Here is a 24,905-nt window from a genome sequence, read left to right as displayed (position 1 = left end):
CCCTTTGTTACCATTTGCTGAATCAGAACACCAAAACTCTGCCAAATGCACTAAAAAACATTCAGCCCCCTGCCAAGTCCTAGAGGATGGGGTGCAATTTGGCTGCTCTCTCCCTTTTAAGCATGTTAAACAAGAAGGCATTCTGTCAGCTCCAAAAGGCCCAGTTCTGCTTGTGAGGAGGAAACCCAATATTCATCAGAGGACATCTAGCCACACCCCACCCAAGGGTCAAATAGTAAGGAAAAAAGTCCAAATTTCTGACCATATCTGCTAATGTCACAAATTCAACTCAGAGCTCCTACACCGCTATCTGAGGCTTGAGCAGAAGAGTTTTCCTTTCAGCCCACTGAGGCCCAGTGAGCAGAGGGGTCAGAGATTGCTGGCTTACATACACCCGCCAGCACGATATGAAAAAACACCTCTGCAGCTATTCACTGCACCAGCCCAAAGGCTTAGTGAAACAAAGGGAGATGAATTCGGCACAGCAGCGCCTGCAGCACACAGACCCCATTTCAAATCTGTCAGGACAAGCAGTCTGGCAGTAGCAGCTCTGCATGCCACCCCATGTACATTGCTGCAGCAGCCCAACAGACAGCCTGAAACACGTGTGCTCAGCAGTATCTCATCCTCTCCCTCTTTAGGTGTCTTGAATCACCCAGCGCTGTTGCTTACAGGTCTTACTGCTCAAACACTGTGAGAACACTTCACATATAAATTAAAAAGAACGTAAAATCTGCCTTATGAAGATCAGTGTTCAACCACAATCCAGGTCCTATCGAATGACAACTCAACAGCTGCCTTTGGTCATCCAATGCCTCTGCCTATTTTGCCTTCCTTATTTAGGTGCTCAGCTATAAGCACATCTTCTCAGGACTGGTTCCACCAGCCCCTGAGAATAGTACTCATTCAAGCTGATACTCTTTAAAAGAAATACTAAAGGTAGGAAACAGTATTTGTATCAAAATGTTGCGCTAGGGCAGCCTTCAAAACAATCGATTCCGTGGCTGTTAATAAATTGGCACTTTATTCCCTACTGACCAGTTCACATTTCACAAAGCAGTAAAGATGCTGTGTCCCTCTAACACTCACTGTACAGGTAAAAGTAGGACATACATCAAGCTTATCTAAGAACTCTGTTTTATTGACATTTGTCAAAAACATGCAAACATACAAGGAAGTGAATTCCATAAAATCACACTGCTTAAATGCAATCTCTGTATTTTAAAAAAATCAATCTAAATTTAAATCAATTTAATTAAAAAATCAGTTGAATTTCATTCACAACAAAATCAAACATTTCTTTTTCACATTCACAAAAACAGTGCAGCTGGCTTGTACCATAAAAAGGAGGCATACTTCTCACTCAAGGAGGCACACTTCTTCATCCTCTAGCAACATACTTTCTCAGTTACCAACAGAATAGCTGCATTATTTCTCAATTACCAACAGAATAGCTGCAGCACATTCCTGGGAAAGTGGCAGCAATCAGAAATCCTAAACCAGACAGACAGTCCAATCCACACCAAGGGTGGGTGCCAGATCCACGTCAAGTGTGTTCGGGCAAGACTGCCACAGTCTTAATGAGAACTGTTTTTCCAGAGCTCTGTAACAAAATAAGAGGAGAAAATTTTACTACAGCACCAACATTGAAAAAGTAACTTGGAGAATAAAGAAAAGGTGAAAAAACCCAAACCCAAGCTTCTAATGGTTTTGTTGCCGGTTTGGGACTTTCTAAACAAAGACACGGAGTCTAGCTCAGAAAGGAGACATTGTTTACTCTGCGCACAGTGCTCAGAAGTCTCCACAAATCAAGCACCCCCAGGACCGTAACTTTAAGCTATCTATATATTTTGACAATGTAATCAGTGTCCTTTGGTTGAGAGTTACACAATTAATTAGTATTCCACCCTTTATTTATTGGTTAAAAGTCCCTCTTGCCTCTCATGCTAAACAGGCACTATGGTCAGTGAAGCTAATAGTGTCTTGTAATCAGTGGTGGCTCCTCAGCACAGGAAAGACTGAGCATGGTGCCAGATAAAAAGTGAGAGAGAACTTTTTCCAGGTTAAAGATCCCCCCTCTATTTGCCCTGATGGGCCAATATGCATCCCAAACCAATTCTTAGGAATATAACAATAATCCAAACTCCACATGCTCCAGTCATCACCGTAATCATGCACGGGAATACCTTCAGGTACTTTTTACTCCTCTGATCCGTATCTTTTCTGATACAAGTTGCTCAGGGGGTGAAATCAAAACAGAAATAATAGTAACAATATCTTGTATAGGACATTGTTCAAGAACTCACCACAACCATGGGTTCGCCAGGAGAGTCCCCGGATAATCACACCGGTGTGTGCTGGAGTTCATCTGGCGAATCCCTCTGGCTGCGATGATTTCCCAAGCAAGGTCCAGTCCAAATAGTGTCCCATCTGGGCCACCAAAAACTTGTGGAAAAGCATGATAAAGGCTTGTCTCTGGCTCCTAAACCACTTCTGCTTGGGAAGAAAAAGACACTACAATGTAAGAATTATTTGAGTCTCACTCGGCTCTCTTAAGCAAAAGGTGAGACAGGTAAGTAGATATTAATGCACAGAGCCTCTTTGAAAGGGCAGTTTCAAATCAGGTTGGGGGTTTTTTATATCAGATTAAGTACAATATGCCTGTCTGCCTTTACAGATGCACGCAGCATCTTTGTTTTTCTCCAACAAAGCAAACAGAACACCTGCACAGAACAATGGATGTGCTGAGTACACAGGGAACAGATTCAAATTGAAAAGAGGTTTTGACTACAAAATAAGAACTAAAACCAAACGCAAGGCTATTGGGAGAATAGTCTCTTGAACAGCCTCCTCTTTCTTCTACCTCTGCCTAACCTGTATACACAACCATTGGACAACTCTTGAGAAGAATCAAGAGAAACAGGCGTCTACTCACCCTTCCATTCTTTTTGCTGCACAGGAATGTGATGCTATCCTGCTGCCTGCTGGGAGCCTACTGCAGGAGGGACAAGGCTATCCAGCTGCTGACGGTTCCCTGTCTGAACCAGCCATTCATAGAACTTGGTTTCTACCAGTATCTGGAACCGTTTCCTCTGATCCCTGAAAGCAAAAGATCAGCAGGGAAGTATGCAAAGCTGTCATTTATTTATAGTATTATTATAACTGCACCTTCACTACCAAAACAAGCCTCCCTATGTGTCAGCTGAGAGCTGGACTTGGTTCCTGAACTATCTGTATCAGGAAAAAAAGGTTTTTACCAAGTGAGCACGACTGCAATGAACCCCAAAGGCAGAACTTGGTGGTGGTAGAAACCATGCAAATCTCCCCATCTCACTAGCACAGCAACCCTGCTCCACGGGGCTGCTGAGCAGGAACCCATTCCTAATTTGATGTGCTGATCCCATCCTCTAGTGTGAAAAGCAGCACATAAGCCCTAATCATTTTTGTGCCACTCAGCTTCAGAGAGGCTCAGTGTGCCCAGACCCCTTTTTCAAGTTATAGGCTCTTCTTTATACTATCACTTCCATTTGAGATGTTCCCCAGAAAGCAGGGTTCTACGACAGCAACTAACCTAAATTCCTCCCCAGTGAATGTGAACACAAAGGCAGTCACTGCTTCCTTCCCTTACGGCTTTATTTTCTCCAAGTGCTTTTTATATACCTTGATCTGCTACTGACCCTGAAAGACTTTCTGTCCGATATGCTTAGGAAATGAATAAACAGGATTTTATGCTTTTGCAAGTTGTTCCTCAAGCTGTCTTACTGGTCCTGTCTTACGGGGGTTTTACTTTCAGCCTGGCAGGATTTACATTCTTTTTCTGCCCCACTTTCCTCATTCAGACAACTTCAACTTCTTGAAAGATGTTTTCTTATTCCTAACATTCGCTTTCACCTCCCCGATCAAGCATGGCAGCTTTTTTCTTTCTACAAGTCTGATACCCTGCTTGCTCTAAGCTTCCTAGTTGCCTCCTGAGTTGTTTCCGTGTCTGTAGGAGACAGACATTTTACACCACCAGCTGCCCAGTTTCTTTTCAGGAGGCTTCTAAACTTGCCATAGTTCTCCCCCCTTTTGTGAAATAAGCCACTCCAGTAGAAAGTGCCTTGCTTCCTGTGACTGCTGTAGAAGAGGTTAAATCTAACCATAAAGTCTGAAGTTGTAACTTTCCTCTCTGTTGCCCTTGAAGACTCAGGGCTGAAAGTCCAGAGTCACTTCTGTCATCACTATTGGGTCATCACTGCTCAGCCACCCTGAACCTGCAGCAAAATCGTGACCCAGAATCCTTCCTCTCTCCATCTAGAGCTCTTTCAATCTGCATGCTCCTCCACACTCAGCACGGAGGCACCTGGATTGCAGAGAGGATCAAGAGAAGCAGGGGGAGCTCATCCAAAACAAAGAACCATCAATTGGGCTAGAACTCCTCAGCCTGGTATGATGGGAACTATTGACAGTTTGACCCAAGAGGAGGTTTTCATATTTGGAGTTCCCTACAGGATAAACCCCTCCAAAATCACTGCTTATCAGCACCCAGTTACACACCTGTTACAAGTCATTGACTGAGCACAGAACAGAAAGAAAATCTATACAGCTTAAGTCCAGCTTAGGGAACTAAACTTGTTCTCATCTTTTCAAGTCTTTACAATTGAATACCTGGGTTTCTAACCCCGTTCTGTATTTGCAATGGAAGACAGGTACTTCAGGTTTGCAGTTCACAAAAAAACATAAAAGCAGCTAAACTGAAGTCAGCAGAGATTCTGCAGCCTTGTCCAATCTGGCTGGCTGCAGAAGCAAGCATGCTGACAAAGAAGCAAGAAGAACTTTGTCAGAACTCCACAACAGGTACTGAGAAAGCAAAAGCACATGAGTACATGAGATGCGCTAGGACAGGCCTAGCTACTACAGTAGAAGCTGGGCAGAGGATGTGATGCGATCTGATAGAGGACTTTAAAAGCTACTGTCCATGAGGTGATCTACTGTAATGATTCACATGCACATTCTCAGCTCACCTCAGCAACAGATGGGACAGTAATTTAAAGCTTCAGCCTCCTTGTAATGGTTGGACTAAGACTCAATCAGCTGCAGGCCAATAATTAGTCGAGCTGTTGTTCAGGGTACGCACCTAGATGTCACCCACAGCAGCATGCAACACTGGAAGCAGAACAGAGACAGTACCCAGCGTGAGATCATTTGTAAACTCTTACTACTGCCAGGATGGTTCCCTCATGTCAGCCCTCAGCAGTATCTGGGCATGCTTTTCATTGAGTCTCACATACTGCCATTTGTATTCAGCACTCACTTGGTCAGGCCTGCCTTCCTCACAGTTTTCTGCCATATCTGCACGCTCTGCTCCCGCTGACTCAGTGCCTTCTGATACGCATGGGGAAGCCCACCCGGTGTCTCCGTGGTGTCTCCTTCCATCTCAAAAGGAATCACGAAGGTGTAGAAGTCCGAGGGTGGCAGGAGGCGGAAAACACTCCTGTCACTGCTCTCCTTGCACACCAGCATAGGACTGTCCCAGTAGTTTGGCAGAGTGGCCAAGCCCGCCTGAGCCATGTGGTCTTCAAGCATCGGATAGTGGGTGTGGAAAGGGGCAAAGCTGACTGCTTGGTTCCCCGAGAGGATGAGAGGCTGGGTAGGTGTGAGAGTGTAAAAAGTACAGCCAGCAGTGGAAGAAAGGGACAAACGATGGCAAACCACGATGACCTTGACATTGTCACAGCTGTGGACGTGCACAGATGCCTGCACAGGGCCGAGGACAAAAGTGCTATTTCGGCACTTCTCAATGGTCACAGACCTGCAAAAGAACAAGAGGGAGAGGACACAGTGAGCAGGAAAGAGCAAACCCAGGACTATTTCACTGCTTAGTCCATCTAACAAGAACGTAGCACTTGAACAAACTTGCTGAAAAGACATCTAACTGTGTCCCAGGAGAATAAAAACTCACCGGAGGGGAGAGAGGAGGTAAATGAAGGACTCATTGCAGCGATGAATTCTTACATGAGCCCCTACCAGGGTGTCCGAGCTCTTGGCCAGCGTCTGCTTGTACACTTGACTCATTATCACCATGGGAAACACCTCAGGCACCACACAAGTATTGCAGGCAATCTTTGCTCTCCTGGTTGTTCCTTCAACTGCAAAATAAAGTTCTCCAATGCATTTAATTGTGGGGTTTTTTTAAAGCACAGAAAGGCTACACAAGATTCCTACAGAGAGACAGACATGATGGCTCACTGTCCACATCACCCAGCAATCCCTCAAAAAAATAATCAGCCCTAAACTTGCAGGATAGTACCATCAAACTCCACACTTCATGCACCAGTCACACCATTCACTGATGCCTACCAGGCAGCTCAGCAGCACAAAGCAGTCTGAAGCTCCAGAAGTCAGGGCACATTGAAAAATCAAAACCATTTCAAGATTATCGAGGGGTGGCAAATGCCTCCCACAAGGTACAGGCAGCCCTGACCTGGATATCTCCAATTCCAGAAGTCTTTTCCCAAACACAAGACTTTGCTTGGCAGGAAGATCCTTATGGCAAGTTTTACGTTGAAAGCAGGAACTGTATAGAATCATAGAATAGTTAAGGTTGGAAAGGACCTTAAGATCATCAAGTTCCAACCCCCCTGCCATGTGCAGGGACAACTCACACTAAACCGTATCACCCAAGGCCTTGTCCAACCTGGCCTTGAATGCTGCCAGGGATGGAGCATTCACAACCTCCCTGGGCAACCTATTCCAGTGCATCACCACCCTAACAGGAAAGAATTTCCTCCTTATATCCAATCTAAACTTCCCCTGTTTTAAGTTTTAACCCATTACCCCTTGTCCTATTACTACAGTCCCTAAGGAAGAGTCCCTCACCAGCATCCCTACAGGCCCCCTTCAGATACTGGAAGGCTGCTATGAGGTCTCCACGCAGCCTTCTCTTCTCCAGGCTGAACAGCCCCAACTTTCTCAGCCTATCTTCATAGGGGAGGTGCTCCAGTCCCCTGATCATTCTCGTGGCCCTCCCCTGGACTTGTTCCAACAGTTCCATGTCCTTTTTATGCTGAGGACACCAGAGCTGCACACAGTACTCCAAGTGAGGTCTCACGAGAGCTAAGGGCAGGATCACCTCCTTTGACCTGGTGGTCACACTCCTTTTGATGCAGCCCAGGATACGGTTGGCTTTCTGGGCTGCAAGTGCACACTGAAGCCAGCTCATGTTCATTTTCTCATCGACCAGCACCCCCAAGTCCTTCTCCTTAGGGCTGCTCTGAATCTCTTCTTTGCCCAACCTGTAGCTGTGCCTGGGATTGCTCCAACCCAGGTGCAGGACCCTGCACTTGGCATGGTTAAACTTCATGAGGTTGGCATCAGCCCACCTCACAAGCATGTCAAGGTCCCTCTGGATGGCAATCCTTCCCTCCAGCATATCAACCAAACCACACAGCTTGGTGTCATCAGCAAACTTGCTGAGGGTGCACTCAATCCCACTGTCCATGTCAGCGACCAAGATGTTGAACAAGACAGGTCCCAACACCGATCCCTGAGGGACACCACGCGTATGTTTTAAGACAGTGAAATGCTCCCTCTACAGTACAATCCTTGAGCAACCTCACTGCCCTACCTAACACATGTCACTCTTACAATTGTGGAGTCAGAGAAACAAAACATTCATCTGAATTTTTCCTTCCCAAGGTTGAAGGTGCCTTGGCTCCACTGCCACATCCCTGCAGGCAAGGGGCTGCTATTCAAGCCAAGGAAACCCAGACCAGTTCTCAGCTTTGCCACAAACACATCACATTATCTATTCTCTGTGCCCAGCTGTACTTAAATAATAAGGGTACTAATCTTGATCTCACTCAGAGGGACCTTTGACAATAACATCATTAATGTTTGCTCACAAAAGTGATCCAAAGACCAGAAAAATATAAACAGATGTCATGCAGCACTTTCTCATCTCCCAGACTTGCCCCTAAGCTGTCACCTTCCCCATGTCCACAGGAAAAGGAGGCAAGCCCTCACAAAACTGCCAGATCCCCAGTCAGCAAGAGGAGCTGAGACTGGACTGTACGTACCTTGCTGTGCCCATGCGAGTTTCTTCCCAGACCTGAGGCAGGCAGTCATTCCAAAAGGGTTTGCTGTCAGGCAAGACCGCAGCCAGCTCTCTAACTTGGGGAAAGAGAAGGCTCTAGAGATCTTTGAGTAGCCATTCTGCCCAGGACAGGACTGCCAGACAGCGAGCTCGTGCAGTGGATGGACCGTCCTGGATTTGTTCACAGTTCCTTCAATAAGGAAGCTGAGGGCACAGACAGCTTCGTAGGACACCAGGCTCCTGTGGGTTGAATGGGAGGAGGCACTGAGCTGTTCAGGCTCCAGCAGCAGTTCAAGTATCTCCAAGAGGTGGCTCTGCACAAAGGCACGGTGGTCCTGATCATTCCAGATCTTGGTGGGCAGAAACAGACATAGGGAGAAGGTAAGCTCTCACAAAGCTGACATTATATACCCTTCCTTACACTTGTTCTAAAAGAGAAAGTGAAGTCAAACATGGTGGTCTCTCCTGCTCACTGTTTCTGCTGCCTTGCTGTTCCAAACTCAGAAAGCAACCTCCCCCAGAAAAGGAAAAACAATATTCTAACTCCAAGTAGCAAACATTTCATTCTAGAAAGCAGAAACACTCTCCTACAATCCTTCCCGCACAGATTCAGCAAGCACGGCTGGTAATTGAAGGTAGGAAATAAAGCAATAACTGACAGTCAAGGTCTTGAAACTGTCCTATTGGAAAATCACTGCATCTGTCCCAGACCTTCAGCTATGATTCACTGCTACCTTCTGAGGCGCTGTGGGGAAAAAAGCAGAGGGTCATTTCTTCACAGCAAGAGGACCAATAAACCAAACTGCTTCTGAAAGGATCATCAGTTTAAATTCTAAAGGGCTCCAAACCAAAAAAAACAAGGCAGAAGACCAGAATTATGGCAGATCTTACTAAAGACAACTGTGGCTTGCCTGCAAACTGTAGAACAAGCAACACATGCTGCAATCACACACTGTCCTCATCATCATATCTTACCCAGCAGTTGCAATCCTTGCTCTGGGACAGAGACCCTCTTGTACCAGACAAGGCCCACTACACCACTGAAAAAGGCTGAAGCTGGGAAATCTCTCCCAGTCACACAAAGTAACACCAGTGGAGCCAACCCCAATGCTGTTGGGACCAAAACCTCTGAGTAGGTTACAGTGGTGGTTAAGTCTCTCCTCCTTTCTGTCCCAAGTTCTATGAAATGGCAACAGTTAAAGGAAAACATCAGCTTTCAAATAACACTGGATGCTCCACAGCCACCCAACTCACAGCCCTGTCAGGTCCCCTCATTTCTTTTCTCATTTGTTAAATCTTCCAGTATAAAGTCACCCAATTCCTGCTTTTAATTCCTGCAGCTTCCCCCAAGCTGTACTTCACTAGATCATATAGCTCCCAGCATCGCAGTCATGACAGAAATCCACCACGATTTGCAACTGCACTTTATGACACTGCCCAACTACAATTCACTCTCAAATCAGAGGTACACAGAACACATCCAACTTGATTCTCTTCTTTCAACACTTGATAGTATTTTAAAAGGAGACATTAACAATTCCATGCATTTGATCAACAGCTGATCAACCAGCTCCTGTCTGAAATACATTGTGAGGGACCACCTTGGGATCCTAATACTTCAACCCAAGAAAAGCTTCCCATTTCACCAAAGGGGCAGCTGGTTCTTAAAAGGAGAATTCCCATGATTCTGGGAGTACTTTCACAGCTCAGATTCAATTCACCAGTAATTCTGCAGGTAAAGCTGCACAGAATACACCAACTCCTTTCCATTTACTATTGCGTGAAGCATGTTCAACCTGACCGTACCTCAGACTTCACCACAGGCAGAGTCACACACTCCCAGACATAAACCATCCACTTTCAACTCACCGCTAGGCAGGACCGTGCAGCTCCTCACACGGCCACACAAGAAGACCGCCCTACAGCCACAATTACCTTGCTCTCGCTGGCTGATTTTCCAGTCAGGCTGGGAGACTTGGTCCGGGGGCTGGGCCACTCCTCCCCGATCAGAGACCTCCGCAGAGACACCTTGCTTACCTGCTGGATGTATAGGAAGAGCAGGAACTGCAGCGTGTCCACCGACAGCTAGACGAGAGAGAAGAAAAAGAGGCGTCAGGATGGGCTGGGCACTCCCCACGCCCGCCCTGCTCGGGTTGGGACTCCTGCCTTGCTCCGCTCGCGTTCCAGCTCCTCGGCGCTGACACAGGTCGCCTCAGCCTCTGCCCACTCAAGGCTGCGGGGCGGGTCGGGACGGAGGAGGCTGTGGAAGAGCTCGAAGTAGAGCCAGGCTAGGCCGCGGTCCAGCTGCAGCTTCCCGCAGGCGATGTGCCGCCAGCGAGGCCACGACAGCCGCGGGAAGCAGCCCTCGGCCGCCCGCGCTCGGGCGTAGGCCGCCATCTTTCGGAGATAGTGCGGGCCGAGGCGGGCGGGCGGCGGGGCGGGCAGGACCCCCACCACGAACGGCTCCGTCTTCACCCACAGCCGCACAGCCGCTGCCGCCTCCATGGTGACCGGTACCGCCCGCTTCCGGTGCCCGCGCAGAGCGGCGGCGGCGCGGACCAACGAGACGGCCCTTCCCTCACCCCCGGTGCACTCCGCTTGGGCCGCGCAGCCCCGTCCCGTCCCGTCCCTGAGGAACCGGCTTCAATTGGCTTTCCAAGCCCCCGCGGTGACAGACTTAACGGTGCTTCCTCTGATTGGCTGCTGCGCCGCGAACTCCTACTTCCGTGGCGTGGAGCGGCCATAGGGCAGGGTGAGGAGTGATGAAATGGGCCATGATTGGACCGAGAGGCTCAGAGCCAACGTCCTGGCAGACGATAGGTCAGCGGCGTCGAGCCGGTGGTGAAGTGTGCGCAGCTGATTGGCCGCCGGCACTCAGCGCGCGGGGACATGCCGTGCTCTTATTGGCCAGTGGATGTAGCTGGGCCTCGCTTCGCGTCTGCTGGTGTCCGTGCCGGGGCGGGCGGCTGCGGACCCGCCTGTGGAGCGCCGCGCTCTCTCCCCGCCTCCCCCCGGGCAAGGCAGGCCGCGCCGCGCCATGGCCCTGGGCTGGCTCGGCCGTCTCTGCCTGCTGCTGCTCTGCCTCTGTGGGGAGGCTGCCGCAGGGTGAGTGTGCCGGGCCTGTGTCCCCTCCGCCGCGCCTTTGTGCTGGGCCGGTCCCTTTCTCACTCCCTGCGGCTCGGCGGCAGCGGCGCTGACGGGGCCTCAGTCTCTTCCCTTCCTTCTCCTTGCAGGAGGGACTTCTACAAGATCCTAGGGGTGTCCCGCGGCGCCTCCATCAAGGACATCAAGAAGGCGTACCGGAAACTGGCGCTGCAGCTCCATCCCGACAGGAACCCCGATGACCCCCGGGCGCAGGAGAAGTTCCAGGACCTGGGGGCTGCCTATGAGGTGAGGCTGGGACCTGCGGGTTACTCCTGCCCTGCGCCTATCAGTGGGCATTGCTACCTGCAGTGTAGGGCAGGTGTAGTGAGGGTTGGTGTAGTTGTGGGGGAAGACGAGAGGTGAAGTTGTGCACCCTGTTGTAAGTAGGTCAGGGAGTCTGAAGTCCTGCCATGCTGTGAAGGGTAGATGAGGGTTTGTGTTGGATGGGGCTTTCAGCAACCTCCTCTAGTGGAAGGTGTCCCTGCCCATGGCAGGGACCTGTAACTGTATGAGCCTAAGATCTTTTCCAACCCATTTTATGATTCTGGGAGCACGAAGCTGAGATTGACCAACAAGTAGTCTTGTGAAGCTTTATCCTATAGCTTTCAGGGGCACAAGAAAGGAGGCTTTCTAGGAAATGTGAAAGCCCTTCTAATAAGGTGCAGGTGCAGTCCATTGTTCCACTATTACTATGAATAACTTCAGGCATTCTACCAAATAAAAAACAAAGGTGGAGAGGCTGCCAGGTAGATTTCAGAGCTCCTTCTGTCAGAGGACAACAAAAGACCTTAGCTTACTTAGCCAGAGGAAAGTGAGGGTAGCAACCTAAATTCTCTGGTATTTTATTAATAGCTCTTTGAGGAGGGAATATAGCTGATGCAACCCTGAGTATTGGCACAGGAGCAAATGTGTGTGTGTTTGTGAGTAAGGCTGAGCTGATAGGAGATAAAAGAGAAAGAAAACACATCTAACTGTACTTTTGTATCAGACCTGAACCTCTTTTTAGTTCAGTTACCTGTTTAAACAAATTGGCTGAGCTATCACAAGGAAGCCAGCGAACATAAGGAATTTTTCTGTGGACAGAAGTGTTTATTACCTGTCCCTTGCAGCATCTGGAGATTGGTGAATGTGTTTTACTTCAAAGTTGTGAGCTCCATGTCATTGCTGAGTTGGGATCTTGTCACATTGACAGTATGCATAGGAAGCATTTCTCTACCTCTTCCCTGAGTCCCAGTTTATTTCTTTGCCATAGTAACAGTTGAGAGTACTCCTTCTATTAAAAGCAAATGGTTGTAAAATCAAATCAGCAGGGGATGTGGTGGCACGAGGAGCTGAATATTAATTATGAGCAGTGACTGAGCCTGTTTTCCCCTAACCAGGGTGTTGTTGAAGCACAATAGTGTCCTTGTTCAACATCAAGTGTGGAGTGCTGGTGGTAGCACAGACAATACGAATGCAACATACTCTCACTGGATGCTGGTAAAATTAAACTAGGAAACCTCCCTTCAGAGCTTTCAGCTGGAAGCTGATGCATCAGAATGTTGAAATCCAGTATTGACATATGTGTGCTTTTAAAATAGGTTTGGAAGGAGTAACGTTTTGATGCCCTGCAAGGTCTTTGTTTCTTTGTTTAGCAAGTACAGCTTGCACATCCTTTTGCTAAAGTGGCTGCTAGATTCAGGGTGTTGATTTGATTGTTTTGGGCAAAGGGGAGACAGAATTATGTGTATGTTGTAATCTAAATGAAGGTGCTTTGTGCTGTAATGCAGCAGCCTCTGTAGTACTGCTGTTCAGGGTTAAGCTGGCTGCCTAGCTATAGCAAAGTCTTCAAAGAAAATGTGGAGAAAGCAGGTTAATTCAACTACTTGGTCTCTCATTTCAATAATAGCCTAGGTGATTTCCACCCTGCAGCTGTGTGGTGTGTGCGCAGTTCTTTCAGTAAGAAAGAAGAGGGAACTGAGACTACCCTACTTCAGCAGGCATATGAGGAAGCTGGAGAGGGACTTTTCACAAGGGTATGTGGTGACTGGACAAGAGGGAATGGCTGCAACCTGACAGAGGGGAAATGCTCTTCACTGTGAGGGTGGTGAGGCCCTGACACAGGCTGCCCAGAGAAGCTGTGTCTGCCCTATCAGGGCCAGGTTGGATTGGGCTTGAAGCAACCTGGTGTAGTGGAAGGTGTCCCTGCCTGTGGCAGGGGGCTTGAACTTCAAGGACCCTTCCACCCCAAGCCAGTCTGTGATTAGTCTCAGGGTGGCTTGAGAGTGGTTTGTTGTGTTTTTTTTCCCCTAAAGCTTCTCCATTATAATTGCTTTGCTGTCAAGGCAACCAAATGTAACAACCAAGGAGTCTTGAAATTGTGTTCTTAGAGTTGTGTTCTCCAACAGCTTTGGAAATGTGTGATTTAATACAAAATAGGACAAAGGGAGAATTTAACTCATCTACTAGATGATGCTAGTAAAGTAATTTGTGATTTTTTTTCTGTATTGTTAGCATTTACCATCAGTTACAATTCCAGGCTGGTTTCCATCATTTAGCCAGCTTCTCCACCTATTTAGTTGCTTCTCAAATTGTTTTCACTCCTCCTAGCCTTTTGACCTTCCTAACTATAGTCAACAGGTGAAGAAAGGGAAGGAAAACTAAATGTGGCTGGAAACTTCTAGATCTCTGCAGGAGAAAAGAGCAAAGATCAATGTTCAGGAGTTAAAATTGAAGTCCTGAAAATCGTATGTGTTATTCTGCCTCAGTACTCAAGTTACTTCTAACTTCTGTGGTCCTTCCGAATGAGGGCCAGCATTCAAACTGGTGCAGTTACTGTATTTGGCAGGTTCAGCTTGGTGGATGAACTTGCCATCACTGCCATGAAATAGTGGCTGGAGAAATATGTATTCTGCATGCTTGAAGAACAAACTGTGAAACAGGAGTGGCATAATTTGTGGGTTTGAGGTTTGGGTTGGGTTTTTTTTTCAGTTTGCTGCTTTGCAGGAACTTAAATTTGAGCTATTCCTTCTGATTTTTTTTTTTTAATCTGTAAGAAAACTCAGTGTTACTTTAATTTTCTGTGTTACTCCTGCTGATTGAATAAAATAACTTATTTTTTATGGGTTTAACTGATCAATGTTTAACTTTTCTAGTCCAGTGCAGCAAGCAAGTTCTAGCCAGTACTTCTGTAATGTGAAGCATTGCTGCTTGTGCCCCAGTGAAGAGCACTGCTGAGCTGCTTCCTCTCAGAGCCTTATTCAAGTAACTCGGCTCAGCTGTGGGTGAATGTCTTGTCTGCTTTCATGCCGTTGCCAGGTGCTGTCAGATGAGGAGAAGAGGAAGCAGTATGATGCATATGGTGAGGAGGGATTAAAGGATGGGCACCAGAGCTCTCATGGAGACATATTCTCACAGTAAGGAGGTTTTGCCACTTCAGGCTGTTCTACTGTTGGGGCTTTAATTTTGTGATGCTTGTGCACGCATTTGTCATGGGCAAATTCTGCGTTAAGGTCTTTCACCCAGTCTGGGGCACTGATCTGAATCAACAGTTGAGAATTTGAGGAAATATATTTACAGTGGATATCCCATGTGCAGTTTTCAGTTATCTGTCATGCATCAGTCCTTTCTTTAGAAGCAGTGAACCAATAGTGTCTTGATGTTTAACCTGTTGTCACAGATCATATGTACACTTTGGGTCACGTTTTTCTTCTGCAAAGTAATGCTGTATTGACTTAGAGTAAGTTTTAGAGCAATTGTAGAATTTGGATCAGTAAAATCTGAAGGCACTTGCATGTTACTCAGGCAGAACCCAATTTTCTGTTTAAGGCCCCTTTGGTTCTGCTAGGCACACAGTTACTAGAACAGCTCTTGAAGTTGCTCATCTCAGGTAATCCCTCTGGGTGAGATCTCACACCATCTTCTGGTTTGTTTTGAGGAAAAATACAGAGACTTACTAGGAAGTTTTTTTTCTCATCCCTGCCCCTTGTCCTTAAACTACTGAAAAACAACCTGCTAGCATTGACCTGAAATGCCAGAGGTGACATACTACTTGGAGGTTGTGCCATGTGGTGATGGTTGCAGTGCAGTGTGGAGAGAACTTCCCTTAGGCAGTGGTCAGATTTTGAAGTGTTGTTCAATCCCTGCTCCAAAATTGATTTTCTTCAGTACAGAAATATCTTCCAACATGATAACTTTGTTTGAAGGTATTAGTTTGTGTTCTGGAGGAGCAAAAAAAGGTATCTGGATTTATTGTGGTGCTTTTGTACTGTGAGAAGGCTGTTCACTAGTGGGCTAGAAGCATTTGCCAATTACCATGTTGCTGCTGCTTTGTATGGCTCTCTCTTTCAGAGCCTTGTTTGATGAGAATTCCTTCCTGAACTAATTGATGTGCTTTTACTGCAGCTTCTTTGGGGACTTTGGATTCATGTTTGGAGGTAACCCTCGCCAACAAGACAGGAATATTCCCCGAGGAAGTGACATAATTGTGGACCTGGAGGTTACACTTGAGGAGGTGTATTCAGGAAACTTCGTAGAAGTAAGTTTGGTTGCCTATTGGTCTGTCCAGTGTGCTGCCTATTGGTCTGTCCAGTGCGTTCTCAGGTTTGAGGTGTCTGGCCTGGCCACTGCTCAGAATGATATCACATCCCAAAGAATAGAACTTAAATAGGTGCTCAGTTTCTCAGTATTTTGCAGTGACAGTGAAGGATGTTATGATGCTGTTTGCTAGTAGTTAACTGAAGAAACAACACCCTCATCTTTGCCATCTGCCATTCTCTATAAAACAATTTATCTTAAGATAATAGCTTATTTATTTGCTGTCAGTGACCATCTGTAGCCCAGTTGGAAAAAGTGTAAGTGGTCTCTGTAGAATTTATTGGTATTTGAGGGTCCATTCATAAGCCTTAAATTCATGTCATAATTCTTGCAGAACGATGTTGAGGATTTTTCATAGTCTCTTTATATGGCCAAACATGTCACTGCAAATTGCTGGGTTACATGCTTGGTGAATATACGGTGGCCCTTTAATTTTTTGGTATTTCTTTTAAACAAGCTACATTTTTGGTGCTGACAGTCCCTGCTGCTTTGCATGTTAGAATGTGATGCTTAAGTTTGAGTTTCTGGGTAAATGGGGAACTCAGAATAATTTTGCCCATTGGTTACAATCACCACCTTGTCCTGTACAAAGTGTGAGGTTTTTTATCCTAGCTTTACCTTTTCTATTTAGAAAGGTGTGCAGGAAAAAGAAATGGAAATAGTGGTGTCCTAGAGAGGTATTTCTGGTATTTAATCTGTGATCAGCAAGAAGCACAAGAAGAAAGCTGTTGTCAGAATGTTTTGTTGAGGCCACTTGGCAAGTGGATTGTAGAGGCAGCACATGAAACCAAATTATTTTCAGGGTGTTTGAGGAATCCAGATGCTGATGGAGACCTAGGTGTGCTGTTGGCCTGTGTGCTGTATTGACCTCTTCCTCTTCCTTGCAGGTTGTCAGGAACAAGCCAGTGGCAAGACAGGCACCTGGCAAACGGAAATGCAATTGCCGGCAGGAGATGAGGACCACCCAGTTGGGTCCTGGACGTTTCCAGATGACTCAAGAAGTCGTTTGTGATGAATGTCCAAATGTCAAGTGAGTTGTATGCTCTTTGATATATGGGTGTTTATTCAAAACCTACCACTAGAGGGAGGAAGGCGCCTGTACTACCAGTAAGATCCGGAGTGAAAAACTTAACACACAGGTTTCTCGTTTCCAAGGAGCCAGTCCTTATTCTTACAGTCGAGCTGGCAATCTCTATTAGAAGTAGAACTCCCCAGTTTGCTCCTTCAGCCTCTTTTTCCTTGAACAATCAGTAATACTACAGTGGGAGTTCCACAACTAAATATTAATAAATAAAGTGAGAAAAGCCCAGAGTTTCCAGCTGGGAACAGCTGGACATGGAATACTGGCATAATTGCACATCCAGTTGCTGTCCTGTGTATTTAGTGGCTTAACATTGCCTTCTCTGGTAGGTAAGTGTCAGCACACAAGAAAGGTAACACTCACCCTCCAGTTCTAGATGTGTTACCCCAGTAACATAAGTAGGTCCTGCTACCTAGTGTTGGAAACTTAGTGCCTGGCTGCTCTTCCCCTTTGCAGGCTTGTGAATGAGGAGCGAACCCTGGAAGTGGAGATAGAGCCAGGTGTGAGAGATGGTATGGAGTATCCCTTCATTGGTGAAGGTATGTATTTGGGTGCTGCCCTGCTGCTCAGCTTTTTCTTGCTCCTTTTCTGTCATCCAAAGCTGGTCTGTGTGGCAGTCAAAGTGTTCAAGCCCTGCTTTTTGTAAATGATCAGCACCTGTGGTTTTAAGTGCTGTGTCTTCTGTGTGCTGCTGAAATTCAGGAGCATATTCTCTGATAAGTATGGATAACACTCCAGGTTCCACTCCCTTTGCTGGTACTGGGGGTGTGCACAAAAAGAATATAAAGCAATCTCTACATCTGATGTTTCAGATAACTTTTGAGTAGTAGCATCTGTGCTGGGCTTGAGTATGTGAGGGAATGTCTCTACCCAAGGAGGTAAGTCCTTCAACAGGTAAAGGACATCATCAGCATGCAGGCAAGTCTTTCAGAGCAGTATGAGCTCGTTGAGGCAATACTCAAAAGTCCTTGGCTATTTAGTAGCACATCTGACTAAACAGGGTTTTAGTCATGTAAAGATCAACTACCTGTTTTTTCTCTTAACATGTGAGCTGAAAATCTCTTGTGTTTAATGTACTACTTGTTCCTTCAGCTATTACTAACTAGCTCCTTTAAACAGAGCTTTTCTCTTCACAGGTGAGCCCCATGTGGATGGGGAGCCAGGTGATTTGCGCTTCCGAATAAAAGTCCTTAAGTAAGTGACTGGCCTAGCTAGTCTGCTTTTTCTGGTTACTATAAAAGGCAGCTTGCAAGCAGTTTTCTGGCCAGCATTGCCTGCTTGGCTAGTATGTATCTTGCCCTTCAGCAGAGTTGGTGCAGCTGGGGGTTTGTTACTCAGGGCTGTGCAGGACGTTCAACCCTGCTGATGCTAAAGTAGCTGGATTCACCACTGGTAAGATACTGTGATAATTCCACTTTTATTTGGCTTGAATGCTGGCATGCATTAGTGGCTCCTATGTGAGTCACATGAAAAAATCTCCTTTTTCCATAAATATACTATCTCCCTATTGTAAGGAAATGCACTACTAAGAAGATTGTTGTGTGAGTCACAGCTTCTTGACACACCTTGCCACTCATTGCCCTAGAAATAGAAAGGTTATTTGGTAGTACATAGCACACACAGGAAAATGAACCTAAATTTAATTCCTTCTTCACTTCCTCTCTGATTTGTGAGTTCTCCAAACTCTTAAACAGAGGGGAAGAAGCTAGAGGAGCTATTTTCCGTATGAGGAAGAAGAAAATTTCCAATGGTTTTTATTTCCACAGGCACCCAGTCTTTGAAAGAAGAGGAGATGACCTTTATACAAATGTGACAATCTCGCTGGTCGAGGCACTTACAGGCTTTGAAATGGATATCGCCCACTTGGATGGGCACAAGGTCAGGCAACAGTTTGTGTTCTTGCTTTGTATTAAAAAAGTTTAACTGCAGGTCTTCTGTGCTGGTGGTTATCTTGCTCAGGGGGTGTGCAGCTGCTGGTTGTGTACAGCATCCCCTTGGCTAGTGCCTTCCAGACAAATTTCCATGGAGTCATAACAGGCTCTACAAGGGCTGCACAGTGTGGTGCTCTATTCCTGGTTCATCTGCTGTCTTCAGCGGTGTTAGTTCTGACACTAACACCACCTGGATCCATTGCATATCACTGACTTTGGCAAAGAATCAGTATCAGTGGAAGCTTTCCAGTGGGTTGGAAAGGGCATTGATGTATTGGGGTACACACAGAACACTAGTAATGCCCTGAAATTTCTTTTGTCTCTAGGTTCACATTGCTCGGGATAAAATTACGAAACCTGGGGCCAAACTGTGGAAGAAAGGAGAAGGTCTTCCAAATTTTGATAACAATAATATCAAAGGCTCACTAATAATAACGTTTGATGTGGAGTTCCCCAAAGAACAGCTGACAAACGAGCAGCGGGAAGGTGCGTGTTTTCAAGCCCTGCCATGGTAGCAGGCTGCACAGACCTCTAGCCAAAGCCGATAAGACATTGGCACAACAGAATCGGGGCCTGCAGTGGTCAGGAGGGGCTCTCCTTTCCCTGTGCCCCTTGTACAATATAACACAGTTGCCCAGTGCCCTGTGATTAACTTCTCTTTCCCTTTGAAGCCAAGTGAACTTGGCTGCTGCAGTTGTAGGGAGCCAGATTAAGTTGGGATGTGCTACTGCTGGGATGTAGTACTTGGCAAATTTGCAGGTTCTTTGTTTTGTAGCTGGCCATCTGTCTGAACTGAAAGACTTATTGGGCTTAGCTTCTGCCTGCTTTGCTTCTCCTGGAATGGGATCACAAGCAGTTTTCTAGGCCCTGCTTCTGCTTTCTTAGGGGCAAGACTTGTGAAAATCCCTCTGCTATCGAGGGTAAAGAGTCATACAGCATCAGAAGGATTGTTCCTCTCTACATTTCCTTCTACCCTAAGTGCTTTGTGGCTGTCTAGGGAAGAAGGATGCAGTAGAGATCTGCTTCTCAGCTTTAGTACTCAAATAGAAACTTGATGACCCATGTAGAAATCCCAAGATTGACAAGAGGATAAATATTGTACTCCTAGCTGGAAATTCCTCTTTGTTTCAGCAGCCTCTGCGGTAGGTTCATAAGGTTTCAGAGTAGGCATCAAGGGCCCTATCTTCTGCTATAGGACAAAGTTCCTGGAATGTACCAGTACAGCTCTTTAGAAAACCCTAACCCCAAAACTTCTTCCTGCTGGCCAGGGCTATCATATTTTCTTCATTTTGTTACCTTTTTAGTGGATTCTGGCAACTGTCCTGGTGAAAGGAGGTGTATGTGCAGCTTTCCTGTACACTTCAAGTGTGTAGAGGGAAGCCAGTCCCTTGGGGGGGGCGGGGTGTCAGCCCTGTGGCATTTACTGTTGTGTTGGCCGTACTGTGCGAGTTACCACTTGGAGCCCAGTTGGTAGCTCCAGGGCTGACTGATGTTCTGTGACTCTGCAGCTGTTTGTCGCAGACTTCTGCAGTGAGGACCGTGCCTGTGGGCTGTGTTTTGAGTTCACTTGTTTTGTGTTTTGACCCCTGTGATTTCCCACTTTTGCTGCAAGCGTGTTGTGCCCAGTGAGGGCTGCAGAGCACAGTGACCACATCAGTGTGAAGTCTCATTCCAGGATCTGCTACCCTTCTTGAAGCTTTGTAAGGCAATGACACCTCTCAAACAGACCTGAGGTTATTCCAGCTGTTGCTCTTGGCAGTTTAGAAGAGGCAAGGAGCAGTCACAGAAGCCTCTGTCTTTGTCAAAATTGCCCACAGACCTTTACAGGTATCCTGGCATCAGAGACGTGACAGTACTGGCATGAGTGTGTTCAGGCATGGGCCCTTTGCGCATTTCACTCCCTCCTAAAGCAATTCTGTGTTCCCCAGGGGAAAGTGACTGGGTAGGCAGTCAAATGCATTTCTGAGTGCTAGAATATCTCCAAACATCCAGTGATTTAAGGAGTTCTATGAGGGAATACATCTATTCATGTTGTATGGCAGCAGTTCAGTGTACACATTCAAAGGAAGACTGTAGGCTTCGGGATTCAAAACATCCCTTTTTTTCTTATTGTTGGCAGTGGTCCTAATTTCTTATCTCATAACCATATGCACAGCTCCTGGGGCACTCAGAAGATACTCTTGACTTGGAGAGCACCACTCTGGTTAACCTAAGCTTTAGAGTCACAGAAATAATATGCTTTCTTTCGTGCCAGTGTGACATCAGGGAATTTATTGCCTATTGCTCAGAGGTGACTTTCTCTCTTTGACGTTTCTCATTCATCTTTACTGATGCTTGTTTATAGTCTGTTTTGGAGCTTTGGATTCCATGCTTTAACTCTGGAGTACCCAGAGAGCACCAGCAGGTTGTGTTGTAATCTGTCACCTGTTGATGGTGTCAGAATAATCTCAAAGTTGGCTCTAGTAAAAAATGCCTGAGGTGCTGTAGCTCCTGGCTGAACATCAGGTATGTGTTGACATATCCTGTGCAATAATGGGGGTATCCTTCAGGCCAGCAGGCAGCTGCCTAGAGCTACCTAGCAGGAAATGAGGTATGGGAATGGTCCCTCAGGGTTACTGGAGCACAGCTTTCTCCAGCTATGGCTTTCCTTCCAAAGAACTACACATCCAGGAGGCACTTCCTCTTGCCCATTAGCCAGGAAGTGACTTGGAGCCTCCTTTGGCTGTGGAGGGGAAGTGAACTTGTGTTGCACTCCCCTGGAGAATGACCTACCCTTAATGATTAGGGGCTCCTGTACAGGGGCTTGCTTTGCCCCACTGTTAGGGATATTTCTGAGCATAGAAGAGTGTTCAGGATTTTCTGTCTTGTCAAGCAAGAAGCATGAATAACTCTTGCCTGGCAGAGAGCCATCTCTTTTCCAGTTACTACTTCCAGAACAGTTTTCCAGTATTTTAACAGCTACCGTGACCCTTACGTGCGAAATCACCGGTCTTAAAGAGCAGTAGTATCTATAGCCAGAATGATTGAAGGGTAGACAAGCAGGACAAGGTTTGCAGGGAGACATAATATCTTTTAGCTGGATTTGTTGATGGACCTGGACCAAAAAACCCCTAACCTTTCAGGAATGTCACAAATTGATTAGTTTAATTGCTGATATTCCCTCCCCATGCCTGAGGACCTCACTTCAAGTTAACAACTATAACAGTATTTTCTAGGCAGCCTGGTCTGATGTGTTGTACAAACCTGTACACTGTGATGCCAAGACTGGCTTCACTGCAGCAGCAGATTGAGGTCATTTGAGGCAGGACTGCGGTCCCATCTACTGTCATGTTGAGGTGCAGGCCAGCTGCTTGTGTGCTTTGTTCTGGGAACATCCAGCAGCAGAATTATAGCAGTTTACCTTAATTTTTTATTATTATTTGGAAGCTACTCATGATGTGAGGAGTTTTCTCCTTTGTTTTGATTCCTGACAGTCCTTCCTCAGGCCCAGTGGTTTCTGGTGCTGGTCAGAGCAGAGATGCAGCCATGCCCTGAGGGATGCTGTGGCCAGGGCAGTGGGAGTCCTGGCAGTGTGTGTCAGGGCTGACCTTAATCAGAGGGGACTCCCTCTTTATCTCTAGAAAAAGCAGTGTGACACATCTGTTCTTGCCAGTCTGCTTCCTCTGTTTTGTGTGGACTTGCCCTTTCAGTAGCACTGTCAGTCTCCCTGAATGTGCTGACCCCAGTAGATAAGCTAGTATGGTTTTAAAGGCTGATTCACTCTTATCCTCTTCTGCTAAGAATTTAATACTGACAGGACCTCAGAGCAGTCAGCTCCTTGAATGTTTTATGAATGTGGAAGGTGGTATTTGAAAAGTCATCTAAAATCCATTTGAAACGGTGGGTTTCAAAAACCCTTAAGATTTTCAGGCCTTCAATAGGATCCTTAAGCCCATAGATAAGTTTGCTTCTCTTGGTTGCCTTCAGGGACTGCTTCTAGTGGACAGTAGTGTCCCCAGGCACCACATACTGGTGTGAAAACCTGTTTTCTTAGTTACTCCTGTGGATTCCTATAGCTGGCAAGTCCAGGACTCAAACATAGCCGTCCTGGGCTTGCTGCTAGCAGGTTTCTCTTGGCTGGTAGAGGGAGCCTTGGGAGATAAGCTACATTAATTAGACATTGGAAGTACTTAGCAAGTTGTTTATTGTTGCATTTGTACTTTAAGATGACGAAGTTGTTGTCAACTTCAACAGCAGAGCAGTACTGCAAGTCAGCTTTATCCCTTACAGAGCTGTGAGGAGCTTGAGTTTGTAGCAAAGGAGGTTTTCTCCCTGGAACCACGGATCTTGTGTGGTCCTGAGAGTGCATGAAACCCCTGTTACAACATCACTAACCTCAGTCCTGTTTCTTCTGGTGGGGATGCTGAAGGAGTGGGAGTAAAGCTGTCACACTGCTGGGTTTGGGGGGATTTTTTTCTTATTTTTTGGGTTTTGTGATTCTCTGAGCCAGATGTGTAAATGCAGCGGGAACAGGAAATGCAGAGTCCTGTTTGTGCTGTGCAGTAATGCCTTCCTTTCTTTTGCAGGTCTCAAACAGTTGCTGAAACAAGGATCAGTGCAGAAGGTGTACAATGGATTGCAGGGATATTGATGTGTGGAAAAATGGGACTTACCTGACAACAGAAAGTCAAATTTTTTTGCAGTCTTTTCTCCTGCCCACTGTAGAATGGAAAAGAGGGAGGGTGGGACAAGTGTTGAGGTATATATAATTCTTTTTCTTTGTCAATGGTGGAAGTGCTCAGACGAGTTGGGAGAAATACTACCCTTTTCAGGATGTAACTGGTGCTGCCTATCATGTTCCGTGTCCTGGAACAGCAGAGACTCCTTGAGCAGAGGATTTAAAAAAAAAAAAAAAAAGAAAAGGTGGGGAAAAGAGTTTTAAATTCCACACAGATCGGAATTTCTGGTTTTTAAATATATTTTGATGTGACTTTTCTTGACCATCTCAACATATTTTCATAGCTTCTCCTGCTTCTTATGTCCTTTGTGTCAGTCTTTTTGGAGTTTGTTTTTTTTAATCCCAGCCCCTCATTCCCTTCCCCTCTGAGCCCAGAGTACAGAGTTTGTTCAGAGTCTGTGTTTCTGGGGCAGGCGTACAGGTGCTGGTGGGAGTGGACTGGCAAGAGGGGCTTTAGGGGCTATGTTAGGCCGCACATATGGTTGGGAAAGCAGGGGAAGAGTCTCTTGCTCCTGTGGACTCTTAACTACCAAGTAGTCCTCTTGTCCCAGAAGCTAGTGCTTGGTTTTGAATCTGAAGTCACAACAGCTTAGCAAAGACTCCTCAAGACTTCCACAGAAATGAGAATGGCTCCTCATGGCCTTGGCTCTTCCTTGTTGCTCCCAAGTGTAAACAACAGCTTGTCTGGAAAAGTTCACTTACCTCCTGCAGTCTGTCCTCTGTGAGGACAGATGAAGCCAACAGCACAGAAATAAAGATGTTTTGAGTTGGAATGGCAAAATCTACCTGGTTATGTGTTTCAGCCCTGGAACAGCTGACAAGGAATGGTCCTTTCAATGATCTAAGCTGCGAGCTGCTGTAAAGGGTGAAACTACAGCTGGTAATACCAGCAAAAGCTTTGTAGCTGCTTTATTTGAATTAGTAGAGGGCATGGTAACCTGGTGGGGAGGTTCCTGTGCTCTTCTGGCCTCTGTCATGAAGACTGCTTATGTATCCTGATCAGAAGATGCTCATCTCTATAAGTTCTTCAGGATTGGTAGCTAAACAATTTCTCAGAGATGCCTGTGTCAGTCAGACTTCTGCTTTACTGATGGGGATGTAGGCAGCAGGAGAAATGAGTTGGTGTAGCACAGCATTCTGCTGCTTCCCTCTGGACTCTTAGTAGCTATAAAGTGAGGTCCTTACAGCCTTAAACCTTGTGCCGTGCCTGGGATTTGGATGAGATCTTGAGTTTTTCTATATGGAAGTGCTTGCTGGGAGCAGCAGCAGCAGGACACTTGAGGTAGGTTGTTTTGTGGTGTTTGGTTTTCTTCATTGCGGGCTTTAAGTAGCTCCTGTATGAGCTCAGGAAGGTGGAAAGCAGCTCTGGCCCAGCCCTTGTGT

The 24,905-nt window shown here is 46.4% G+C and overlaps 2 protein-coding genes across 4 annotated transcripts; one reads left to right on the top strand and one right to left on the bottom strand.

Annotated features, from left to right (window-relative positions):
- Positions 1 to 1,570: 1,570 nt before the first annotated feature.
- Positions 1,571 to 10,673, bottom strand: TBCCD1 (TBCC domain containing 1). 3 transcript variants are annotated; one of them, XM_061354437.1, is made up of 7 exons: positions 10,241 to 10,673; positions 10,010 to 10,159; positions 8,058 to 8,424; positions 5,942 to 6,128; positions 5,294 to 5,791; positions 2,936 to 3,099; positions 1,571 to 1,603 (listed from the first exon to the last, which is right to left on the bottom strand). In XM_061354437.1, the coding sequence occupies exons 1-6, from the start codon at positions 10,577 to 10,579 to the stop codon at positions 2,970 to 2,972; spliced, it is 1,671 nt and encodes a 556-aa protein (XP_061210421.1). In that variant the 5' UTR covers positions 10,580 to 10,673; the 3' UTR covers positions 1,571 to 1,603; positions 2,936 to 2,969. The 3 variants fall into 3 exon arrangements, with proteins under 3 accessions (XP_061210421.1, XP_061210419.1, XP_061210418.1); XM_061354435.1 differs by lacking the exon at positions 1,571 to 1,603 and adding an exon at positions 1,613 to 2,514; XM_061354434.1 differs by lacking the exon at positions 1,571 to 1,603 and adding an exon at positions 1,614 to 2,493.
- A 289-nt stretch (positions 10,674 to 10,962) lies between these two features.
- On the top strand, positions 10,963 to 23,779 carry DNAJB11 (DnaJ heat shock protein family (Hsp40) member B11). The gene is made up of 10 exons (XM_061354433.1): positions 10,963 to 11,179; positions 11,308 to 11,464; positions 14,516 to 14,613; positions 15,602 to 15,734; positions 16,681 to 16,823; positions 17,331 to 17,413; positions 18,011 to 18,068; positions 18,641 to 18,752; positions 19,132 to 19,291; positions 23,371 to 23,779. The coding sequence occupies exons 1-10, from the start codon at positions 11,112 to 11,114 to the stop codon at positions 23,433 to 23,435; spliced, it is 1,077 nt and encodes a 358-aa protein (XP_061210417.1). The 5' UTR covers positions 10,963 to 11,111; the 3' UTR covers positions 23,436 to 23,779.
- The last annotated feature ends 1,126 nt before the right edge of the window (positions 23,780 to 24,905 follow it).

The sequence above is a fragment of the Neopsephotus bourkii genome, unplaced genomic scaffold (genome assembly GCF_033783945.1).
Source record: "Neopsephotus bourkii isolate Nb327-2 ecotype Australia unplaced genomic scaffold, CSIRO-AGI_Nbou_v1 NB_739, whole genome shotgun sequence".
Classification (NCBI taxonomy): Eukaryota; Metazoa; Chordata; class Aves; order Psittaciformes; family Psittacidae; genus Neopsephotus; species Neopsephotus bourkii.
This window is presented reverse-complemented; position numbering and strand designations above follow the sequence as displayed.

What these genes read in the sequence shown, in the direction of transcription:
- TBCCD1 (XM_061354437.1), bottom strand. Translation starts at nt 10,579, where the DNA reads ATGGAGGCGGCAGCGGCTGTGCGGCTGTGGGTGAAGACGGAGCCGTTC. An exon ending in TGGAACGCGAGCGGAGCAAG is followed by an intron (nt 10,160 to 10,240) that starts GCAGGAGTCCCA and finishes TCTCTCGTCTAG; the next exon opens with CTGTCGGTGGACACGCTGCA. An exon ending in TACCTCCTCTCTCCCCTCCG is followed by an intron (nt 5,792 to 5,941) that starts GTGAGTTTTTAT and finishes GTTCTTTTGCAG; the next exon opens with GTCTGTGACCATTGAGAAGT.
- DNAJB11 (XM_061354433.1), top strand. Translation starts at nt 11,112, where the DNA reads ATGGCCCTGGGCTGGCTCGGCCGTCTCTGCCTGCTGCTGCTCTGCCTC. An exon ending in ACCTGGGGGCTGCCTATGAG is followed by an intron (nt 11,465 to 14,515) that starts GTGAGGCTGGGA and finishes TGCCGTTGCCAG; the next exon opens with GTGCTGTCAGATGAGGAGAA. An exon ending in GTATCCCTTCATTGGTGAAG is followed by an intron (nt 17,414 to 18,010) that starts GTATGTATTTGG and finishes TTCTCTTCACAG; the next exon opens with GTGAGCCCCATGTGGATGGG.